Source organism: Barbus barbus, assembly GCF_936440315.1.
Source record: "Barbus barbus genome assembly, chromosome: 46".
Taxonomy (NCBI): domain Eukaryota; kingdom Metazoa; phylum Chordata; class Actinopteri; order Cypriniformes; family Cyprinidae; genus Barbus; species Barbus barbus.
Genome location: NC_136724.1, coordinates 5,467,501 through 5,491,579, shown reverse-complemented (window position 1 = coordinate 5,491,579; position 24,079 = coordinate 5,467,501). Strand labels below are relative to the sequence as shown.

Sequence of the window (24,079 nt, the reverse complement as noted above, 5' to 3'; positions counted from 1 at the left end):
GAGTAGAACTGTTTCAGCAGATCCTGTGGCAGGTTGAACTTCCTCAGCAGGCAAAGAAAGTGCCCAACCTTTGTTGGGACTTTTTTACAACCCTGAGGGGAGCCAGTGCTGGTGGTGCAGCTTTTAGACATGAACTTCCCCAGTCTCACTAGCTGTTGCCTATCCTTTTCTATCAGAAAGCTGGTGATCCATTGACATATAGAGCTAGGAAGAGAGAGCCGGTTACTTTGGTCTGGAGGAGTGTTGGAATGATGGTGTTGAAGGCTGAACTGAAGTCCACAAATAGGATCCTCACATAAGTCCCTGATTCATCCAGATACTGCAGGATGAAGTGCAGTCCCATGTTGACTGCATTGTAACAATTTATAAGCTCAAAAGGGAATTGTATATAAATAATTACAATTAATTATGATTAATTACAATTATTTATATCGGCTGACAGTAATAACTGTAGCAGAATTAAATTGCCATCAACTGATCTGTCCATCCAGTGAACATTCAGTGCAAGTTCATATCAGAAAGGATATTTTCTTGGCCACAGAAAACACTTTCTTAAGTATTAATACATTAGAGCATGTAGTAAGGGTCAAAATCGTAAAGGGACATTAATTTGCAAGGCAGACCCAGAAACTCATGTAATTTGTGCACAACTTTTATCAACTAAACACTAACGCAAACTAGTCTAACAAACAAACAAACATACATACAATCACTCATACATGGGGAAAGGGCTAATGAGAGTTGATGGATGAAACCATCAGGAAAACCAGAGAATGCAGTTATGGAGAAAGTCATTTAACCACCTGAGTAAAACCATCAGCACCATTTATAATGGGGTCTATAACTTATATTAAACCTGTTAAATGTTAAACTAGTTAAATGTTATACTTGCACTGCCTTTGAGAAAGAGATCTGCTGAGGTCCAAGGAGCTTGGTTGAATGGAAAGACAAGGCCGCAAGGCCTGGCACAAAACTTAAGGTGTTCAGAAGAGTTTTAGCTCACATCTTCCTCATCCTCTTAGGATCTAACAGAACCGCAGACTGCTGGGGCGTCTCTGAAGTGGGAGCTTATCTGCTATACAGGTAACACCTCTGTGGTGTCAAAGAGCCAATTGAGTCCTGAATTTTTGGAGGGAAAGTTTTACGATTCTTTGTCTCTGAACATTGTAATTTGCATAGGTAATTCAGCTGGGTTAATGCACAAACTTCTAAAGATACTAATATGTTGCATAGGTATCAACATGCAATATTCACTCTCTATTAGATCATCCGAAGACGAATTAATAGAGACTAAACATGATACAGCTAGAGTGATATTAACTAGTGATCTATCATAAGCATGCATAAAATGGTGTCGTCGGCATCCTTCCGTCTACGTGAGACGATGGTGTAGTTTCCAGTACCGCCACCTTGTGGCGACGCTGGAATGTCCTCTCCAGTGGAAACTACGAAGCCTGGGCAGGGTAATATGGAGAATCAGCTGTTGCCCATGCAGCAGACTCCCCCTCTCCACGCAGCTGGTGGATCCAAGGGAAAGGCGAATGCCGATACAGCTTGGCACCAGCGGCGTCGCAGGAGTTGCCGGAAGGACGTTGAAGACATGGTCGGACCGCCTTAGGGACTCCATCTCTGGATTTGAAATCGGGGTTTACTCCCCTAGCCTTTCCCATGGGTGGGTATAGCCGCAAGGCCGCACTCTCAATTAGACCATCCGAAGACGAATTGATAGAGATTAAACATGATACAGCTAGAGTGATATTAATTAGTGATCTATCATAAGCATGCATAAAATGGTGTACAATACACAAAATCATATACAAGAACAGTGATAATATACACAATGACCTGAAGATATGTGTGTTCATTCAAAGAAAGGTTTTTCTATGAATTAATTAGAGAAGATTCCATGTTTCTTCCCTAAGGGGAAAAGAAGTGAGTTCCCACATTCCTTTGAGCAATAAAACAAGTGTTATCAGATGGGTTGCCATGGAACCAGAGACCTGTTCTGACTTTTTAGGTGTTAGATGCATTTCGGGGGGAAGGGTCCACAGACCCTCATAGTTGGCCTTTTGGTTAGGTGAGGGGGCATAAGAGATTATTTATTAAATATAACAAATATTTGTGTGTCTGATTGGTCCAAATGTTACAGCATCATCCATGGACCTGTTTGCTCAGTAAGCACTGCAGGGGATCTAGTAAGGGTCCAGTGATGTCCTTCAGATAAGCCAGAACCAGTTTTTCAAACGACTTCATGACCACAGACATTAGAGCCACAGATCTGTAGTCATTAAATCCTGTTATCTTAGGTTTCTTTGGGACAGGGATAATGGTGGAGCATTTGAAGTAGGCAGGGAATTCGCACAGCACCAGTGATCTTTTGAAAATCGGTGAAAAGATGGGGGACAGCTGGTCAGCACAGGTTTTCAGACAGGCTGGTGTCACACCGTCTGAGCCTGGTGCCTTTCTTCTTTCTGAAGACCTGAAGCACATCATCTTTACTGATCTGAAGTGCAGGTGTGGGGGAGAGGGGGATAGCTGGAGGTGTTAACAGTTGAACAGTAAAAAAAAAAAGATGGTCAGAACGGGTGTGGGGGGATTCGAATCTACAATAAAACTCACTTCAACAAGTTGTCGATTCACCTCAGTGCTGGGGAATGGTGTCTTGTTGTTGGTAATGGCTCTCAGACCTTTCCACACTGAAGCTGGGTCGTTGGAAGTGAACTGATCTTCCAACTTTTTAGTGTAGCTCCTCTTAGCCGCTCTGATCTCCTTATTCAGTGTGTTCCTGGACTGACTGTACAAGACTATGTTCCCGTTTCTGTAGGCTTCCTCTTTGGCCTGACGAAGATCTCTGAGTTCTGCTGTAAACCATAGCTTATCATTGTTGAATGTAAAATTCATGAGTTCACACTTACATATATTTAGCACGAGTAAGGTAATGCGTATTTGGCGAGTATAGTAATGCGTAGTTGGCTTGCTGTCCTGGGTAAGGGCTCCGGTCTCAGGAATGGCCCGAACCCAGAGTACCTCCCAAAAAGCAATTGTGTTGGACAGCCGCCAGACTAAGAACCCCCCAAATACGCACTGAGATCTGGCGGGAGCTGGTTTTGAGAAATCGCTTGTATGATAGGCCAAATTTTGCATGCTCCTTGGGAGCGGCTTGGCATAGGATGGGTAGGCTCGACCGGCCACTGGTGGATTGCGTGGTTGGACGCTCGGTCGGGAGGGCTCGAACCAATGCTTGACCGTGTGCTCACTGGGTTGGAATGAGTGAGCCCTACCGGCCGATGGAGGAGGAGCAGCGTAATTGTGGCCCTGACCAGGGGGGGACTTGCCTTGAGTGGAGCAGCTCACGGAGTCGGCGTGCGGACCCTGCTGGCAGTTAGCCCCTGCTAATCAGAGAGAGCCCATGAAGCCTCTGACTGGAGATCAAGACTCCAGATGTCGGACGAGTGGGTCCTATCAGCCTGACAGGTAAAAAAAGTTTGGGACGGCCCGGCTTCTCGCGACATCCGACGGGAGATCAAGACTCACGACATCGGATGGATGAGCCTCGCTTGCGGGCGTCAAGTATAGGAGCCCAGCCGGGAGAACTCTCGCCGGCGTCTGACGTGAGATCAAGACTCATTCATCAGACTGGTAAGTCTCGCCGGGCGGGTAGGGAGAAAAGGAAAACCGGACTGGGAGGTCTCTCGCAGCATCCGATGGGAGATCAAGACTCGAGACATAGAACGGTTAAGCCTCGCCAGGCGGGGGAAAAAGATGTGAGGATTGGCTGAGAGGTTTCGGACAGCGTTCGGGACGAGACCCTTGGCGTCAAATGGCTGGGCCTCACTGACCGTCGGACGGAAGGTTAAGTAGGGTGACCGGGAGACTCTCGCCAACGTCCGACAGGAGATCAAGACTCGCTGTGTCAGACGGGTAAGTCTCGCCGACCGTAAAAGGGATATGGTAGTTTAGTCTGGCTGGGAGGCTCTCCCCGACGGGAGATCAAGACTCGCTGTGTCGGTCAGGTAAGCCTCGCCGAGCGTGGGACTTGAAAAGGTAAGGTTGTCTGGCCGGGAGGCTCTTGCCGGCTTCCGATGGGAGATCAAGACTCACGCATTGGACAGGTAAGACAGAAAGGTAAAGATGAGTGGCCGGGAGGCTCTTACTGACGTCTGATGAAGCCTCGCCGGCCATAGGATGGAAAAGGTAACGTTGTCTGGCTGAGAGGCTCTCGCCGCATTCCAATGGGAGATCGATACTTGCTGCATCGGAATGATTAAGCCTCGCCAGTGGCCTGAGGCTTGCCAAGATTGCCTGACCGGAAGGCTGCTTTAGCGTTCGACGGTGGTTCGATACTCACGGTGCAAAAGGCAAACATCACCGGTAGTTGAAAGAGAAACGTGTTCTGAAGGCTCTTGCTGTGTTCGACGGGAGATCAAGACTCGCGGCGTTAGTCGGGAATGCGTCGCCGAGTGAAGGACGGGAGGGCAAAGTTATGTGGTCAAGACTCGAGCTTGGGACTTGAAAAGTTAAGGTTGTCTGGCCGGGAGGCTCTCACTGGCGTCTGATGGGAGATCAAGACTCACGGCATCGGACAGGTAAGACAGAAAGGTAAAGATGAGTGGCCGGGAGGCTCTTGCTGACATCTGACAGGAGATCAAGACTCGCTGTGTCGGACGGGTAAGCCTCGCCGGCCATAGGATGGAAAAGGTAAGGTTTGTCTGACCGGGAGGCTCTCGTGGCATCCGATGGGAGATCAATACTCGCTGCATCAGAATGGTTAAGCCTCGCCGGTGGCAGACTGAAAGCCAAGATTGCTTGGCCGGAAGGCTGCTTTAGCGTTCGACGGTGGTTCGATACTCACGGCGCAAGTAGGCAAACGTCACCTGTAGTTAAAAGAGAAATGTATTCTGAAAGCTCTTGTCTCTGATCACCTCAGAAACCCCAAAAAGGCTAGAATTAACATGGTTTCGAGTGTGCGGGCGGTACTGAGAGGCTGGTAACTTGTGCGGAGGGCGTGGATACATTGAGTGAGAATATCTAGCATTATGGGTAATCTGGAATCGGGACGAGTAGGCCGGGATCGTTGGATTCCCCTAATCAGCAGAGAGGTTTGTGAATTGCTTATTTCGGGCGAGGGAGAGTCGTATATCAGCTTGTGGAAAAATCAGATGCCATTTAGGTAACCTTTGATGGACCCGACTTGGAGGCCCTTGACGTTGAGGAAGGAGATAAATGAAGTGATTGAGAGTAGAGAAAAATCGGGGAACGGCATGTTGTATGAGAGGTGGAATGACTTGAAACTTTTCCAAGCTGTCATGTATGACTGAAGGGTTCTAGGGGAAACTGCTTGGAGGATACTGTCAAGCGATGCATCGAGGAAATGGCTGAAGTTACGGGAATATTACTTCTGAATAGTGAGGTACTGGAGTTGGGAATTGATCCGCCTCTGGAGCCAGCATCCTGAATTTCTGAAACAGAAAACGAAACAGAGAGTCAGCGATTTGGTTATCTGAGCCTGAAACATGTTTGGCAAATATTATGAATTGGTCACATGCTGAGATCCATATTAGACGCCTTAGGAGAGGCGCGAGGGCGGGAGAATGAGAACGGGCTTTATTAATACACTGGACGTCTGCTTCGTTGTCGCAGTGCACTAAGATACTTTTAGAAGCCCATTCGTTCCCTTTAAGAAGGCTGCCACCATGAGGGGGTAAAGCTGGAAAAAGGCAGAGGACTGAGGTGAGCCCTGCAGTTGGGGGGGCCATGGAGACGCGAACCAGCGACCTTGGTAAAAACCTCCATAGCCGATTGAGGGAGCTGCGTCTGTAAATAATTGGATGTCAACGGGAGACGAGGCGAGGTTATTATAAAAAAGGGAAAGACCATTCCATTGTTTAAGGAACATGATCCATAGTCTGAGTTCATCGCGGCATGCGTGGGATAAGGAAATGAGATCCTCAATCGAGTGAACCGAAGAAGCAAGTAAAAGGAGATGCGAGATGAAAGGGCGTCCTTGGGGAATGATGCGCATGGCGAAGTTCAAGTGCCCGAGCAATGACAGGAGTTCGTGTTTGGAACAGCTGGATTTGACGAGGAGGGTAGAGGAGACTAGGATTATTCGATCTACCTTTTCCTTAGGCAGGGATAACTGGAATTTAGCTGAGTCTAGGTTGATGCCGAGGAACTCTATGAATGTAGCGGGGCCCATGGTTTTTTCCTGAGCAATGGGTATCCCAAGCTCAGAAAAAACCTTTTGGACTGTGAGGATGTGGGTGGCTGGGATGGCGTTGGGGGATAAAACGACTAGGAAATCGTCTAGAAGGTGGATGAGGTGGGGAATTGCGTAATTGTTCGACAAAATCCAGCAAACAGCTTCTGATAGCATGTCAAAATTTTTGGGGCTGCTTTTGCATCCAAAAGTTAGGCGGACGGCGAAATAGTATTTCCCGAGCCATCGTACCCCAAACAAATGCCATGAATCCGGATGGATAGGCATTACTTTGAAGGCAGAAGTGATGTCTAATTTTGAAAGCCAGGCTCCTTGTCCTGCGATTTTAATCAATTCGGCTGCCTGATCTATGTTATGATTGGAACTGTAGAATTATGAGGTGATGACAGATCGATAATTAGGCGTTTTTTTACCCAAAAATGTTCTCGTAGCCACTCCGATGGGGCTGACATGAAACACTTCGAAGTGGGGTTTGTCGAAAGGCCCAATCATAAAGCCTGATTTTACTTCTTTTTTGATAAGGTCTTTTACGACGTCGTGCTTGGCGTGGGCAGATTGGAGGTTATTACAGATGAAATTTTGGGTAAGCACACATTCAACGCCATGATTAAAACCGTGACTGAGGCCAGACAGGAGATACTTAGAGAATTCTTTGTCTGGATGTTGGACAAGTTCGGTAGCCAGACGAGAAATGTTCACTGGAGTATATAGGTAATTTTTCACATTTTTATTCACAGCTTTGTATACAGGACAAACAATGCGAGCGTGAGCTCCGCCGCAGAAGCTACAGATGTGTAGGTAACGGCAGTGCTGTCTGTTACTCCTCCCGGAATTGAAAGCCATGCAATGCTGCCTGTTATCCGTTGTTCGCTCTGGGTTTGGGTTTACGGCAGTTGCGGATCTGTTATTAACAGTTCTTAATATAGGTTTTAGTGGATTTCAGTTTCTACCTGTAGGTTGGAATAAAATGAACCAGGCAGTGGTCAGAGAGTCCTAAAGCTGCCAATGGGATGGAGCAATATGTATATTTTATTGCGGTGTAACAGTGATCCAATATATTACTGTCTCTGGTGGGACATGTAACATGCTGTCTGTATTTTGGCAGTTTACGGGAGAGATTTGCTTTATTAAAGTTGAGAATGATAATAACAGAGTCCGGGTCTTGTTGCTCTGTGTCTGTGATCTGATCAGCGAGTTTCTGTAAAGCTGAGCTCACGTGTGCTAGTGGAGAAATGTAAATACTCACAAGAATGAACGAGTGAAACCCCTGCAGCGAGTAGAATGGCTTACAGTTAATGAAGAGCACTTCTAGATCGGGGACAGCACATCTTCTTTAACACTGTTGCATCTTTACACCACCTTTCATTGATGTAAAAGCATGTCCAAAGCATCATTCCATTCCACAGACAGTGTCACCATGACACAACATCACGTCATAGGTATTACACATCTAGATGTCAAAGCTACATTAACAAAGTCCACCCTATACTAACGTCCGCATCCTGGCCTATTCAGTGAGGCCTTTTGTTCAAGGCCACTATAAAAGCAGGAGTCATGCTTTTCCTGAAGCGAGCCCTCTGCACCTTAGTACCCTGTATCTACGTCCTGAAGGGTGTAGAGTGTGTTACAAATTTAATGGCTGTGTGTCCTGCTCAATTGAAGCCGCCATACGTTTATTGGCCCTGTTATTTAATTCTGTCAAGTTTGATGTGGAAGACCAATTATTTTGGAAGCCATGGTAGTTGTACGTATAAGTTTGGCCTTATTCTTAACAGATAGAATGCACTGTAAAAAAAATTCAGACCACCCAACTCAAAATTTTCTAGTGACTGATTACATCTAAATTTTTGCATTGGCCCAACTGAATTTCTGCTAACTGAATTTTATCAATTGTGGCATCAGTCTGTTAAGATTGGCTCAATGAGAAAAAATATGTTGAGCCAATGGAAAAATTTAGTAATCAGTCACTAGAAAATTTGGAGTTGGGAGGTCTGAAATTTTTTACAGTGTGCCAAAGAAACAGGTGGAGCAATATAGAAGAATAGATTGAATCACGTTTTGATACAGCAGCAAATGGAAATGAGGAGCACCATAAAATCCTTTTAATTTACGGATGACTGGCAGTCTTTGATGACTCCTTTTCTAAATGTCACTGGTGTGCTGATCAAAGGTAATTCGATTGTCCAGTTGTTACCCCAAGGTATTTAAAATTATCGACTGTTTCTACCACTTCATAAGGATAGAATGCTGAGGTGAGGGAGACCTGATTATTAATTATTTTGTTTTGGTGACATTAAGATGGAGATAATTATCCTTACACCACTGAGTAAAGTGTGCAGTGGTATTGTAATAATTCAGTACAGAGTTGTTTTCTGTAAGCAGAGCGAGCGTGGCTGCATCATCTGAGTATTTGACGTATGTGGTTGTGGGTGATGGACTGATGCAATCACTGGTATAAAGGGTGTAAAGAAATGGGCTTAGCACACACCCTTGCTCCAGTGTTGGTTGTAATTACTGATGATGTAGCTGAGCCCACGCGTACAACTTGCAATCTATCACTTAAGAAATTATAAGTAAGATGGATCAGGTGGGTGGGGGTGTTACGCTGGTGTAGCTTTTGGATCATCAGATGTTTTTGGATCGTATTAAAAGCAGTTGAAGTCAACAAAAATAATCCTAGCAAAGTGACCTGGAGAGTCCAGATATTGAAGGACAAGATGTGGCAGACAAGTCACCACATCCTCCGTACCCCTTGTGGCCTTATAAGCAAGCTGACACACATGGGCACAGGCCTTCAGCACCCTTGTTGGGATGTCATCAGGCCCCGGGCCCTTGCCCAGCTTACATCATCTGAGCCGGTGCCGTACCTCCTCCTCTGTAAAGGGGACTGGCTTGACTGCTTCCGACAGAGGAAGGGCTCCCAGCAGAGCTGCACATTCGTCTGTAAAATCCTGTATATCAAACCATGCAAATAATGTATTCAATTATTTTGCAAAAGACTCTGGATCTGTTATTACACTTATGTTGGATTTGGATTCACATCCTGTAAGGTTTACATTCTGAAATGCCTGCTTGGTGTTCATATTGGCTAATTCAGAAATTCCAGTTTATCCTTAAGTTTCAGGTTTGCCCTGAAAACCTTTTTAAAAATAAAAAACTTTTTTTTTGTTTTTAATTTTCCTGTTTGTTAATTTATGGACTTCCCAGTTCTTCAGCCTAAATTATTTGTTTTTCTTTTAGGCTCTGCCTTAATTGTTGTGTAATCCAAGGCTTAGTGTTGAGATACTTTATTGTTTTAACCGGAATGTTTATGCAAAAATTGATGTAGTCAGTAATGACAGAAACTCTGTCATTCAGATCACCAAACTTTTTTTTTTGTTTTTAATTTTCCTGTTTGTTAATTTATGGACTTCCCAGTTCTTCAGCCTAAATTATTTGTTTTTCTTTTAGGCTCTGCCTTAATTGTTGAGTAATCCAAGGCTTAGTGTTGAGATACTTTTTTGTTGTTTTAACCAGAATGTTTATGCAAAAATTGATGTAATCAGTAATGACAGAAACTCTGTCATTCAGATCACCATCAGAAACACTCCAATCAGTACATGCCAGATGGACATTGGCATCATCCCACCACTGTGGGGCACTGTAGCATTGTGCCTTGTGATGTTTCAGTTCTTGTCTGTAGAGCGGAAGTAAACAGATGACATTGTGATCTGTGAGTCCAAGCGGTGGATATGAACCGGCGCAAAATGCGCCAGAGATTTTACCGTAACACATATACAGAATATTTCCCCACCTAGTTGGAATTTCCACATACTGCTTAAATTACGGTAATACAATATCCAATCTGCATGTGTTGAAATCACCCAAAATAAACACTGGATTCCCTGGTTACTTAGCCATCATAGCATTAGCATCCTCGGCTACCAGTTCCACCGCTGAAAACTCCCAGGGGAGATAGAAGGGACGTAATGACAGGATCAGCATCTCCAGATTTGGTGAACATACCTTATTATGCACCTCATGATGTTGTTACATCATCTGTTATTAATATAAAGACAGACCCCCCCCATTTTCCCTGATAGTCCTGTTCTGTCAGATCTAATAATACTGAAGTTATCTAGACTGACTTCAGCATCAGGGACGGACTCATCAAGCCAGGTATCAGATAAGGCATTGATACAGATGTCCCAATCCTAGAGCAAGCGTGGATCGACGATCAGATTCGTGACATAGCCCCCCCCAAGGAGTGGCTTCCAGACACTCCAATACAATCCAGGAGGGCAGTGGAGCGGAGGCGGAACAGGGGGAGGGACGGAGGGCCAGGTTCATGTGCAAATGGAGGGACTGGGAACTGAGGCAGAGCGGGAAGCCAGGGCAGAGGCGGTGGGACTGGAGCCCACTAGGGCGGAGCAGACGGGACCGGAGCCCACCAGGGCGGAGCAGACGGGACCGGAGCCCACCAGGGCAGAGCAGGCGAGACCTGAGCCCCCCAGGGCGGAGCAGGCGGGACCGGAGCCCCCCAGGGCGGAGCAGGCGAGACCAAAGCCGAAGGCCACCACGGCGGAGCAGACGGGACTGGAAACCATGGCAGAGTCTGAAATCTGAGAGAAACAGAGACAGACAACACAGGAAGAGCAGAGACAGACAGAGCCCCCCTGGGCGGAGCAGGAGACCCCCAGAGCCAGACAGCTGACCACCACGGCGGAGCAGACAGAGCCGGAACCCACCAGTGTGGAGGAGTAGACAGGGCAGAGGATCTCCACAGTAGAGCAGACTGGTCAGGAAACCATGGCAGGATCAGGGATCTGGGGAGAACAGAGACTGGGCAGGACAAGGATTCACAGACTGTCTCCATAGCCGTGACAAGGCAGGATGTGGATTCACAGATGGCCTCCATAGCCGTGACCAGGGCAGGACAAGGATTCACAGACGGCCTCCATAGCCGTGACTGGGCAGGACAAAGATTCACATATGGTCTCCATAGCCGTGACTGGGCAGGACAAGGATTCACAGGCGGCCTCCATAGCTGTGACAGGGCAGGACAAGGATTCACAGACGGCCTCCATAGCCGTGACTGGGCAGGACAAGGATTCATAGAAGGCCTCCATAGCCGTGACTGGGCAGGACAAGGATTCACAGAAGGAGGATACCACTGACACCTCTGGAGGTTCTGCAGCAAACGCCGCCACCTCTGGAGGTTCTACAATGGTAACATCAGGTTGTAGGAGGAGTTTAGTGACGGTCTCTCTGACCACAACATGACAGGCTGAGAGTACGTTGCTGGACGCCACCACCTTACAAGGGCCTGAAGCAAGCTCCACCGCTTGATGAGGTTCTGCAGCATGTGCCGCCACCTCTGGAGGAGCTGCAGCGGATGCCATCGCCTGGGACAGTTCAGAGGTGGTGTATGCAGCCCAAACGCAACACAAAGCAATCCCTAACATGGGAAGCGCTTCTGAAAGGGAAATCAGTTTAGGAACAGGAGGGCTTGAGTGAGTGGGTTTGGGGATACTAGCTGTGCGTGCAGACACCAGTGGTGCATCCCTTACGCTGGAAACCAAACAGGGAACTCGGAGGTCTAACCTTAAATCTCTAGGTGTGACAGACTCTGGCAATTCGGCGGAGACGTGAAGAGGCTCTGGCTGATGAACTGTGGCGAGAAGAGTCTCTGGTTGGGAAGTTGAGGCATGGCGTGAGTCTGGCTGGAGAGCTGAGGCATGGCGTGACTCGTGATGATCGACTGTGGCTTGGCGTGACTCGTGACGATCGACTGTGGCTTGGCTTGACTCGTGACGATCGACTGTGGCTTGGCTTGACTCGTGACGATCGACTGTGGCTTGGCTTGACTCGTGACGATCGACTGAGGCTTGGCTTGACTCGTGACGATCGATTGAGGCTTGGCTTGACTCGTGACGATCGATTGAGGCTTGACTTGGCTCTTTAACATAGTCTGGGATTTGACCTGGCTCGTGATCGGCAGCACTGACGCTACAGGGTGGTGTTGTGGCCGCCATTTTGTGAGCGTGCTCCAGCGCGGCTGTGATCACACAATTGGGTGCGGTGTCTCGTTCCTCCGCGACCCCCACAGTGAATACCGAACCCGCAGTCCACAGAACATAATCCAGAAAATGACTCCGTGATAAACGAGGAAAAAAAAGAAAAAAAATCTATTAGCATACAGTCTGGTAATTCTGAGCCATTAGCCAAAGCCAAATATTCAGTGATATAACGCTCAAGGCATCGTGTACCCTGCTTGAGGGCTAGTAACAAGATCGCTGAATCCATACCTGACCGATGTTCGTTGGGAAAGCCGCTGGATCCTTGCTGGGCCGAGTATTCTGTTACGGGGTTGACGAGACGTGAGACATGCGGATCCATTTGTGAAGCTTTATTATAAAACAAGGTCATATTCAGGCAGGGTCAGAACACAGCAAACAGGTATGGCAGGGGCAAGACACAGAGCAATCCTACAGCAAGCATGGGTCGACGATCGGCAAACAGTATCCAAACGGAAAGGCAGAGAGAATAATCCAGAAACACGGGCAGGAATCAAAACACAGGAAATCAAACAAGAAATACAGGAACGCTTTGTAAGGTAGCTGGGCTAAACAATACTCGGCAGTGAACAAGAGAACGTCCCAGACTTATAAAGTGTGTGTGTGATGGGTGATGGTGATTGTGAGATAGTTCTCAGGTGCAAGCGTGATCAGTGTGAACAGCTGTGTGTCGTCAGTGCAATGTATAATGGGAAATGGAGTCCAATGTGCTGTGTAGTGTGAAAGTCCATGTGGTAAGCGGGTGACCTCTGGTGGTGAACAAATGGAAGTTGCACGGACCAGATTCGTGACACGCTTCCTTATTCTGCAATGAATACCTCCACGCCGTCCTCTTTTCCTCAGCCAAAGTTCCGGTGGCAAATCCACAACAGGTTTAATGTTTCTCAGCAGCAAGGTCCGGAGTAGCAATACATTTTATTAATAGCTCATTTAGATAATAGATAAAATAGATAATTTTCTTTAAAAATATTGTTTAACCTGTTAGCCTGCACCAGAGCGACCTCGCACTGAACGATCTTTGTTTGCATGTGTCATTGTTTTCTAATAGAATAAATGAAACGGGACAAAGTTAATCTTGACAAACTTTATATCATTCTGAGGGTCTAAGCCTCAAGCATCGACGACAGATCGCTGTTTTTCGATGGAAAGCTTATAAGGAATGAGTGGCACAAATTTGCTAAATTTGTGTAAGCAGTACACATCCAAACACGCAGAGTAAAAAAGCCGTACGTACCTTTATCATTGTAATAACGAGCCACAAACGCGTCCACTGCTGAAATCCCAGTTTAGTTAGAGAGGTAAGGGTCCACAGAAAAACATCCCAGCGAGCACTTTTAGTCCAGCGAAACAATAACGTTGTAATAAGGATGAATATTCCTTTGTTTACATTTCATTTCTTCAGAGAGTTATTGTTCGCGTCCGTTATGGAATAAATTACGCTCAAAAACAGCGTCTTGGTGGTAAAAAAACAAAACGATGTTGTAGAATACGGTCTTACAAATATAATGAGACCGTCTACGGAAAAAAAAGTCTCAGAAAAGCGGAATATAGATTATTTGAATTTGGCGCTCCCTCCTGCCGGCAGTGACGCTTCTGTGACGCACGCTGTCATCTGAGCGGGGCATAACTTAGCGATCTGCTTTATCCATAAAAAACTGTTTTTTTTTTCTTCTACATTTTTTATATATGTGTGTGTGTGTATTGTGTGGGGAATGTGGCCGTGTCTGCATGATTATAATCTGTATGGACGCACATCAGCGTGTTTATTAGCGACTCTATGACGGCTATCATTGTGATTCATTGATCAGCTATTATTGATTATATGGCCCATCTGTTTGATTATAATCTGAATGGAAGCACATCAGCGTGTGTTTACTGACTCTATGACCATGTCTGGCAATATCACTTCACGTCTGGCAGTGATATTTATCATTGTAATAACGAATAACGAAGAATACTTCAGTATACATACTATATACAAAGCATTTTTTTCTATTTTTTTTCCTTTTTTATTACTCAAATAATTATTTTTGTATTTTTTAGTGCTCAAATAAATCTGTCTATTATTTTATAATTGAAAAACTATGCAGGAACATGTACAATGACTAAAATAGCTTGTATAATTCTGTAATCCATTTGGTGGTTATTTTTCCTCAAACAGGGGGGTGGGGGGACCATAAATAGTTTCAGAAAAAATATTGCAGGAATCTCATTTTTCATGGTATCTTCTTCAAATTTGAAATATGAACACATGAGACACATGGCTTTCGATCCATTACTTTTCTGGATTGCTCCAGGACTTATTTCATGTATTTGTATATGAAATAAAAAAACATTCAGTGTGGAAAAATATTTTTCAAGGCACGTCAGTGTCTATAACTTTTTATCTTTTTGAGCATTATCAACTCTGGATGATAGATAGTAAAGCCCAGAGTCTCTTCTTTCAAAAGATACCTAATTTGTTTGTGTAAGCACACTTTGTCACAAACTGTTACCATTTTAATTCAGGTAGGTTATTTTCACCTGCGAGGCCACAAATGGGGTTGAAGGTTAACAGGTTAACCAGGAAAATGTTGGTTATTAAATGTAAGCCTTGTTTCGTATCTGTCAGTCGAATGACGACACAGTATGGGGTCCCTATACTAAACGCCACAATTACTAAATTGTGTCAAGACCTGGCGGTGCAGATGCAGGCAGGCTTTCACATGCCAAAATAAAAAATGCAGCTACACTGTCTCACAACCTTCAATGCCCAGGGTAAACAACACCAAGTTTCCTTATCTTCAGGGGGGCCAGTTTATCTCTTAGGAGAGGTCATTCGAGCCATAGAGCCTCTTCTGCTTTACAGAGCTTTTTTTTTTTTTAACACTTATAGCTGAGTACACCTGATTGTTTACATTGGGAAAGTTTTCCACATCCTACCCGAAGGGGCGAGGTTTGTTTGTGGAAAATATGTCCTAAAGACCTGATATGGAAAAGTCCCTGTGGAGGGCTCAACCAGATGGGGGGAGACAGAGATTATAAAACCTCACAAAAGTGTTGGGTATAGCCCAGCCTGCAGCTCCATAGATATCTGCCAATGGCCCACTGTTCACCAGGGCTGAAGAGGTTGCAATGCCTCTAGCAGAATGAGCTTTGAGCTCTAAAGGACAAGGTGCGCCTTGGGCTTGGTAAGCCCTACAAATGGCATCCACTATCCAGTGGGGCATCCTTTGTTTGGAGATAGCCTTTCCCTTCTGATCAGACAAGGAGCCGATCAGATTTTCTGAAGCTCTGAATGCAAACCAACTATATGTGCAAAGCGTGCACTGGGCACAGCAGAGACAGGGCTGGGTCGTCCTCATCAGAAGGGAGCGCTTGCTCACCACTTGGACCCTGAAGGGAATAGTGAGAACTTTGGATATGTAGTCAAGCCAGGGTCTCAGGACAACGTGAGAGTATGCCAGTCCGAACTCTAGGCATGTATTGATGATGGATAGGGCTTACAGGTCCCCTACCCTCTTGACTTAGGTGAGCATGGTCAGTAAGGCCATCTTCACAGAAAGGACACTGAGCTCGATTGACTCCAAGGCGCTTGAACAGCTCTCTCCATAGGGCTTGTAAGACCAAGGAAATATTCCAAGAGGGGATGAGATGTGGTCTTAGAGGATTCAATCTCAGTGCACCTATCAGGAACCTGACAATCAGGTCATGCTTCCCTAAGGACCTGCCATCCACAGTGTTATGGTTCACTCCTATTGCAGCCACATACAACTTAAGGATGGGAGTGGACAGCTGCCTGCCTAGTCCTTCTTAGAGAAAGGAAAGCATTGACCCAATTGTGTACCTTTGTGGATCCTCACCCAAGAGTAAAAGCATGTGGTGAAACTTTGCACCACTTTAAGACATGTAGCCTTGTAGAAGACTGGTAGGGGGCTCTATCCTATGTGATAGTGTCTAACATGGCTGATGACAGACCTCTGAGGAGGCCTCAGTCAGGAAATATCACTGATGGCAATGAGAGGATTCACACAAGGTAAACGGGTCTACCTGAGCCTCACCAAATTGACTTCAAATCAGCTGGACCACCTGGGGATGGAGTCTCCGCTCTTTTCGAAGCACTACCTGTTACGAGAGCACATCGGCTGCATGATTGAGGATGCCTGGAATGTGAGTGGCTCACAGGGACTTCAGTTGACTTTAAAGGAGGAGATGGTGGGCGAGTTGTGACAAGCGATGCAAGCATACACTGGCTTGGCAGTTGATGTACATCACCGTCACAGTGTTTTCCATCCAGATCACATGTGCTTGCCCTGAACCAGTGGACTGAACCACTGAACCAGCATGATCCTGAAGTATAGACTACACCACCTCTTCTTTTCAAAACAGTTTAAAGACGTCTGGTTATCAAGGTTTTTTAAATCTGGTAGGCATCTATTTTCATAACATGCCTGGATACGTGTTCTAGGGGAACACCTGCCTGTATAAATACAAGATCTGACCAGGGGCTGAAAGTGCGGTGAAAGATTGGTGTGATGGCAACACAATGTGTGCCATGGCACCATGCCCATCTCTGTATTTGAGTCTGAAGCCAGTGTTGAAGAAGTCTCATATGTGATCTCAGTGGCTTGATCATGGCTGAGGAAGCCATATGCCCCAGAAACATCTGAAAATAATTTAGTGGAACCACCGTCTTGTGCTTGAAGAAGTTCAAACATTTCAACATGGACCGAGCACGATCCTGAAGTGTAGAGAACACCACTGTACTTGGGAGGACTGAATCGCATAGCTGAGCTGGGTGGTTCTGACAAGAAAATGTTATGGGCAGGACAGCAATAAGCACTCATCCAGACTCCGCACAAGTGGTACCAACAGAACAACATCTAGAGTCGTTCTGAGGGCTCATGGCAAGGAGGAGCAGGTTTTGCCAAGCCGTGGTGTGTGGTCCAATCCCTCCTGCGAGTGGACCATTGCAGTCTAGCTGCCGACCCAGGCTCCTTGGGGTGCAGGGCTGGTGCAGCCTACTCAGGGGCCACCCTCAGTGATGAGCAGGTGGAGACTGAGACCTCAGGGATTTGGTGGTCTATCAGTGCTGAGGCAAAATGTGACTGATAGCCTCTGTGGCAGCACTTGGATGGCGTGTGGTTGTTCATAGTGTTCTGACCACAGAAACTAATCATCCAGCCATGAACGCTCAGGATAGGGTTGAGTCTTCCATTCAAGCCTGATACTCTTGGCTGCCCAGGAAAGCAGTCAAGCCATTTCAGCATCAGATTCATCCTGGACCATCACACCCACACTTCAGCACTCACCACTGAGGCTTGATACCCAGGAGCCCAGGAACAGAAAGACCAGTACAGGAGGCAACTGAGGTTGCTCTTGGTCTTTTGTAAAAGAACAAAAACCGCAACCGCAATATTGCCATTTCACAATGCAGTGAGGGCACAAACCATCCACAAACACTGTTTCTGCATGAGAATAACCCATGCATTGAAGACAGTGATCGGGCCCACCAGAGGGAGAGAGGAATTAACTGCACCCAGGAGGACACGGATATCTATGGACACGGATGATCCGCTGTACTGCTCTTTTGGAGGAATTTGCTCTTTATCAAAGGAAGTTGCTTCTTATAGCCACAGCTGATGCACCCGGAGGAAGACATATTTATCTGTACATAATTGAGGGAGACAGATGAAGTGTGCTTTAAATTTAGTCCACCGAGTTTAATGAATGAATTGATTCTATCTGTAACATGAGGGATGCAGTGCTTTCGGCTGCGAAGAATTAGTGAGTGCATGCCACACTTTTATACTTGTAGTATGGGGAGTGACATACAAATCCCACTGACAAATTCACCAATTCTCATTGAATCCTCAGAGGTTATTGGGGCACCCAAGAATGACCCCTAGTGTTGCCATTTAACACCACAAGTTCAAGTTCAATCAAGTTTAATTTGTGGTTAACAGACACCCAGTTAATTAACCTGTTAACCTTAGCCCCCATTGTGGGCCTCACAGGTGATAATAACCTACCTAAATTAAAATGGTAACAGTTCGTGACAAAGTGTGCTAAACACACAAATTCGGTATCTTTGGAAAGAAGACACTCTCAGCTTTACTATCCATCATCCAGAGTTGATAATGCTCAAAAAGATAAAAAGTTATAGACACTGATGTGCCTTGAAAAATATTTTTCCACACTGAATGTTTTTTTATTTCATATACATGAAGTAAGTCCTGGAGCAATCCAGAAAAGTAATGGATTGAAAGCCACATGTCTCATGAGTTCATATTTCAAATTGGAAGAAGATACCATGAAAAATGAGATTCCTGCAATATTTTTTCTGAAACTATTTATAGTCCCACCACCCCCCTGTTTGAGGAAAAATAAGCACCAAATGGATTGCAGAATTATACAAGCTATTTTAGTCATTATACATGTTCCTGCGTAGTTTTTCAATTATAAAATAATAGACAGATTTATTTGAGCACTAAAAAATACAAAAATAATTATTTGAGTAATAAAAAAGGAAAAACAATAGAAAAAATGCTTTGTATATAGTATGTATACTGAAGTATTCTGATTGCCAGACATGAAGTGATATTGGCAGACATGGTCATACAGTCAGTAATCACACGCGGATGTGCTTCCATTCAGATGATAATCATACAGATGGGCCATATAATCAATAATAGCTGATCATTGAATCACAATGATAGCCGTCATAGAGTCGGTAATAAACACGCTGATGTCCGTCCATACATATTATAATCATGCAGATACGGCCACATTCCCCACACAATACACACACACACACATATAAAAAATGTAGAAGAAAAAAAACAGTTTTTTATGGATAAAGCAGATCGCTAAATTACGCCCCGCTCAGATGACAGCGTCATAGCCTGCGTCACACGCTGGCAGGAGTGAGCGCCAAATTCAAATAATCTATATTCCGCTTTTCTGAGACTTTTTTTCCCGTGGACGGTCTCATTCTGTTTGTAAAACTGTATGCTACAGCACCGTGTTGTTTTTTTACCACCAAGACGCTGTTTTTGAGCGTAATTTATTCCATAACGGACGCGAACAATAACTCTCCCGAAGAAATGAAATGTAAACAAAGGAATATGCATCTTTATTACAACGTTATTGTTTCGCTGGACTAAAAGTGCTCGCTGGGATGTTGTTCTGTGGACCCTTACCTGTCTAACTAAACTGGGATTTCAGCAGTGGACGCGTTTGTGGCTCGTTATTACAATGAATCTGGTACGTACGGCTTTTTTATTCTGCCTGTTTTGATGTGTACTGCTTACACAAACGTAGCAAATACATTCCTTATAAGCTTTCCATCGGAAAACAGCGATCTGTCGTCGATGCTTGAGGCTTAGACCTTCAGAATGATATATAGTTTGTCAAGATTAACGATATTCTTTCACGTTAAATTCATTCATAAACATTAAACTAGTGGGGAAAAAAACGCTTCAGTGCGCTATCGCTCTGGTGAACGTTAACAGGTTAATAAATTCCAAGTGATACTTCAGTCCAAATACACATTAAATAAACTTTCATTTTAGTCAGTGAACATCACAAGAGAGCCAACTGCATATAGCCCACATCCCAAACAATATTAAAATAGCATAGCTTTTATCTGTTTACCTCAAGTTCATGTAAGAACAACAACACAGTGCTTTAAAAACAGTGTAGTGCGAAAGTATGCCTATCACTACATTTAAATTCAGTCACACATTATTTCAATCTTTAATGAACTGGTCATTTTACACACTGCTTACACAATAATTGTTCTCTACAGGTTATGTGATTGTGGAGTAACAGATGAAAGTTGTCCTGCTCTGGCTTCAGCTCTGAAATCAAACCCCTCACATCTGAGACAACTAAATCTCTCTGGGAATAAACTAGGAGTTTCTGGTTTGACGCTGCTCTGTTCTGGACTGGAGGATCCTTGCTGTAAACTGGAGAAACTGGAGTAAGATTATCTCTCTGATAGTCAAATATATATTTATTCTTAGTAAACATATTCTTTATTAGTAATAAGAGTTTTTAACTTTTTAATTCAAATCGTACCAAATCTGCTCTATAAACTCTACCTTTTTGGGAGGTCTACAGAAGGAGCCCAAACAAACCATCATATATGGTTTGACCAGGAAAACAAAAACCAGCATAGTTTTATGTGTGATTCACAGACATGCTACACTTTGTTAAAGGTGCCATATAATGGAAAACTGTATTTACCTTGGCATAGTTGAATAATAACAGTTCTGTACATGGAAATTACATACCGTGAGCTTCAAACACCATTGTTTTGAAGACAGTCCTTATGTAAACCTCGTGCATGCAAAAGACCACTGAAAAATAGGCAAATCAGAACATAACACAGACTGGGATGTTACAGTCAGGATCTCTAATATGTACGCCCACAACATTTGTAAATACCCATCCATGTTCTAGGCCAGCCGGACCTACACAGCCGAATCATCAGAAGTTCTGTAGGTATTGTCAAGAAACAAGTGAGGACAACAGCGAAAATGGCAGATCATGGAAATACATGCTGTGTTCCAGGCTGTGCAGGGGATGTGAAGTGTAGGGATGGATTGGTGTCTGTATTCAGAAAGGCACGGAAAGTAAATAACGCATTCTAATAAAATAATGCGAGCAGTGTTGGGTAAGTTACTTTCAAAAAGTAATTAATTACAGTTACTAATTACTTCATCAATATTGTATTTAAATTTCTTTACTAATTACTCTGTCTGAGAAGTAACTTAGTTACTCAATAAGTAACTTAATTTTTCAAATCGCTAATTAGGCTACATCTTAAAATCCATATAAACCTTAAAAGAAATTAAACTTTCAATTTAAGTCAAACATAGATTAGTTTAGCCTTTTAGCTTTAAAACTACTGTAATACTTAAACTTTTTTTATAAAAAAATTTAACATTCTTTGCTTAACAAATAGAAATACTCTGCAAAATATCTGAATAACAAAAAAAACTTAAAAGTTAAACAATACATTTCAGTTTGGCAAGATGTTCAGGAAAAACCCAACTAGTAAAATCCATGCAGGTTTATGTAAAAATAACACGTTAACCAATAAGAATAAATTACAGAAATTATTTTCTCTGCTGAATAAAGCCATGTCAGATCGCGCTGTTCTTATGAGGCAAATTCCTCATAGTAGGTCTTCTTTTTTCAGATTTTTTTTGGTATCTAGGTGATGGCTTTTGCGCGTAGGTGACTACATATAATGAGCTCAGATACGGAAAAGACTACTTCAGTTTCATATGGATTGCATAATCCGATAACATTCATTTTTTATTTTAATTCGTTCATTTAAAAGTAGACACTTCAGATACAGGAAAGACTGTACCTCGCTTTAGTTTCATGCGGATTACATAATAAGAAATATTAGTTTTTGATTTTAATTCGTTCAGTTAAAAGTAGACACTTCAAGCTTTTAAATACAGGAAAGACTGTACCTCGGTTTCATACGGATTACGTAATCAGGAATATTCATTTTTTATTTGAATTTGTTCAGTTAAAAGTAGACACTTAGATGGTAAATTTAGATTTAAAATTCAATATTGCTTTTAGAACTGTTGAAATTATTTACTGTATGTAACGCAAGTAATTTATAAGTAACTGTAATTACTTAGTAACGCGTTACCCAACACTGAACACGAGCCACTAAAGGGACGTGGTTAGCTTCTTGCTAGTGGTAGCCTGTTACATTACAGTACATAAGATTTCACTTACCACATAAACAGGGTGAGGAGAGATGACTGAGGATGATGGTGAATGATTTACAGATCCTGAGCACCACTGACAAGCATCTGATCTTGTAAAATGTGTGGTAAGTACTGCCGCTGTAGTTTACACAGAGCACGTGTGATCACAAATCTCGAAAGTGAAAGTAAAAAGCAATTGTGCATTCGAAAGCAGTTTCAGTGCCCCACATATTAATAGCGGCTCCCTGATGCATGCATTTTATATACAGTATAATTACCCAATGATATAACTGCGAAAGAAAGTATTGAATTATATATTTTCCTCCCTTTCTTTGCTGCTGTGTGAGCTACTGAAATGAGCCGCACTGTGAAACATCCAATCAGAGCAGGGCTCAACATTGAGCCGCACTGTGAAACAGCCAGTCAGAGCAGAGCTCAACATTATTATTCATAACCCTTCCAAATAAGGTAATATAACAGAATAATAGAACATTTCAATCTAGGGACAAATCCTAGAGTTGTAAATGGACACGTAAAACCATTTCTGGAGATTTTTTGCCCTCACCTAAGCCACATACCTTCTATGTAGATATCAGAGAACAATTTAAAATAGTGTATCAATGCATTCTATGGCGCCTTTAAACAAATTACAACTGTTACTTAATTCAGTCCAAATACATGTAGGGATGAAACAGTTACCAGTTTGACTATAAACAATGATGAAAAAAGACTCAATGGTTAGTATTACCAATTCATTTAATTATCATTAAAACCATTTTTTCACACAAAACTTGCAATAATACTAGGGATGTGCATCTAAATAACTGAGGCCGGTGCACTATGCATCTCGTTGCATAGCCAAAGATACGATACATCAAAGATACATATGAAGCAGCTACCGATGCAATGCGATTAACCCCTATTACGATGCAGTGCGACCTGATTTCGATTAGATTAAATATAATGCAATGGAAAAAAATATGATGCTATGCAATTCATTATGGTACAGATAGTTTGTTTTATTTCTTTGGTTAAGACAGAAAAAAAAAAACTTAAGTGCTTTCTGACTTCTGCACCAGGGACCCGATTATAGCACTTAACTACGGAAAAAGCCAGAATTTCATGATATATCCCCTTTAACTTTTATTTAACCTATTTAATATAATTTAATTATGTACAGTTTAAAATCCAGCATTTTAAATGTTATTATTTTAATGTTAATGCAAACTAAAAGTGCATAAAGCTGCTAATTTTATTTGTTGTTTATTTTTGACATAAAATTTAAATGATTTCTGTAAGTGAGTGACTTTTGGAACATTTCCAGCACATTTTAACAATACCACGATAATACTGATAACAGTGAACATTTTGGTTACTCTGAAACTGATATGAAATTTTCATATCATACACATGAAATGCATATTCATTTAAACATTATTAAACATCAGTGAATATCAGATGACCCAACTACTTGATTAAACATGCTAATCCTGAAATTATGAATTTTAAATAAAAGCAACATTGTTTTCATTGTTTTCTTTCACCTCAGTTCATGTACAACTGACATGAACGCAGTCCTTTATAAAACTGTAGTGCAAAATATGTGGTGGCAATACTTGTCATTACATTCAAATCACATCACAGTATTGCAGTTTAATAAACTCATTTTACACACCATTTACACAGCGCATTGTATGCTACAGGTTGAGTGATTGTGGAATCACAAATGAAGGTTGTTCTGCTCTGGCTTCAGCTTTGAAATCAAACCCCTCAAACCTGAGAGAATTGGATCTGACTAGGAACAACCTACAAAATTCAGACATGAAGCTTCTTTCCAATCTAAAGGGGGATCCACATTATAAACTGGAGACACTATATTGCTTTTGTAAGTATATTTTTATTTCAAGTTCATATAATACACTTATTGTAAGTACAAATACAGGTTATTAAGATTTTAGGATTGAATTGTTATTGCAGTGATTAAAATGTTTTTGTCATGTATATTTAGCAACATCTCTTTTAACTGATGCAGTTTGTAGATTTTTATTTTATTATAAAGAAGTTGCAGAGTCTAATATTTCTTT

At 43.2% G+C, this 24,079-nt stretch overlaps 1 protein-coding gene across 1 annotated transcript in view; it reads left to right on the top strand.

Annotated features, from left to right (window-relative positions):
* The window catches only part of LOC306865154 (NACHT, LRR and PYD domains-containing protein 3-like), a 94,926-nt gene that overhangs the window by 67,892 nt on the left and 2,955 nt on the right, over positions 1–24,079 (top strand). The window contains exons 14-15 of the mRNA XM_079409567.1: positions 20,066–20,239; positions 23,699–23,880. Coding sequence (XP_079265693.1) covers positions 20,066–20,239; positions 23,699–23,880 — 356 coding nt within the window. The remainder of the gene's footprint in view (positions 1–20,065; positions 20,240–23,698; positions 23,881–24,079) is intronic.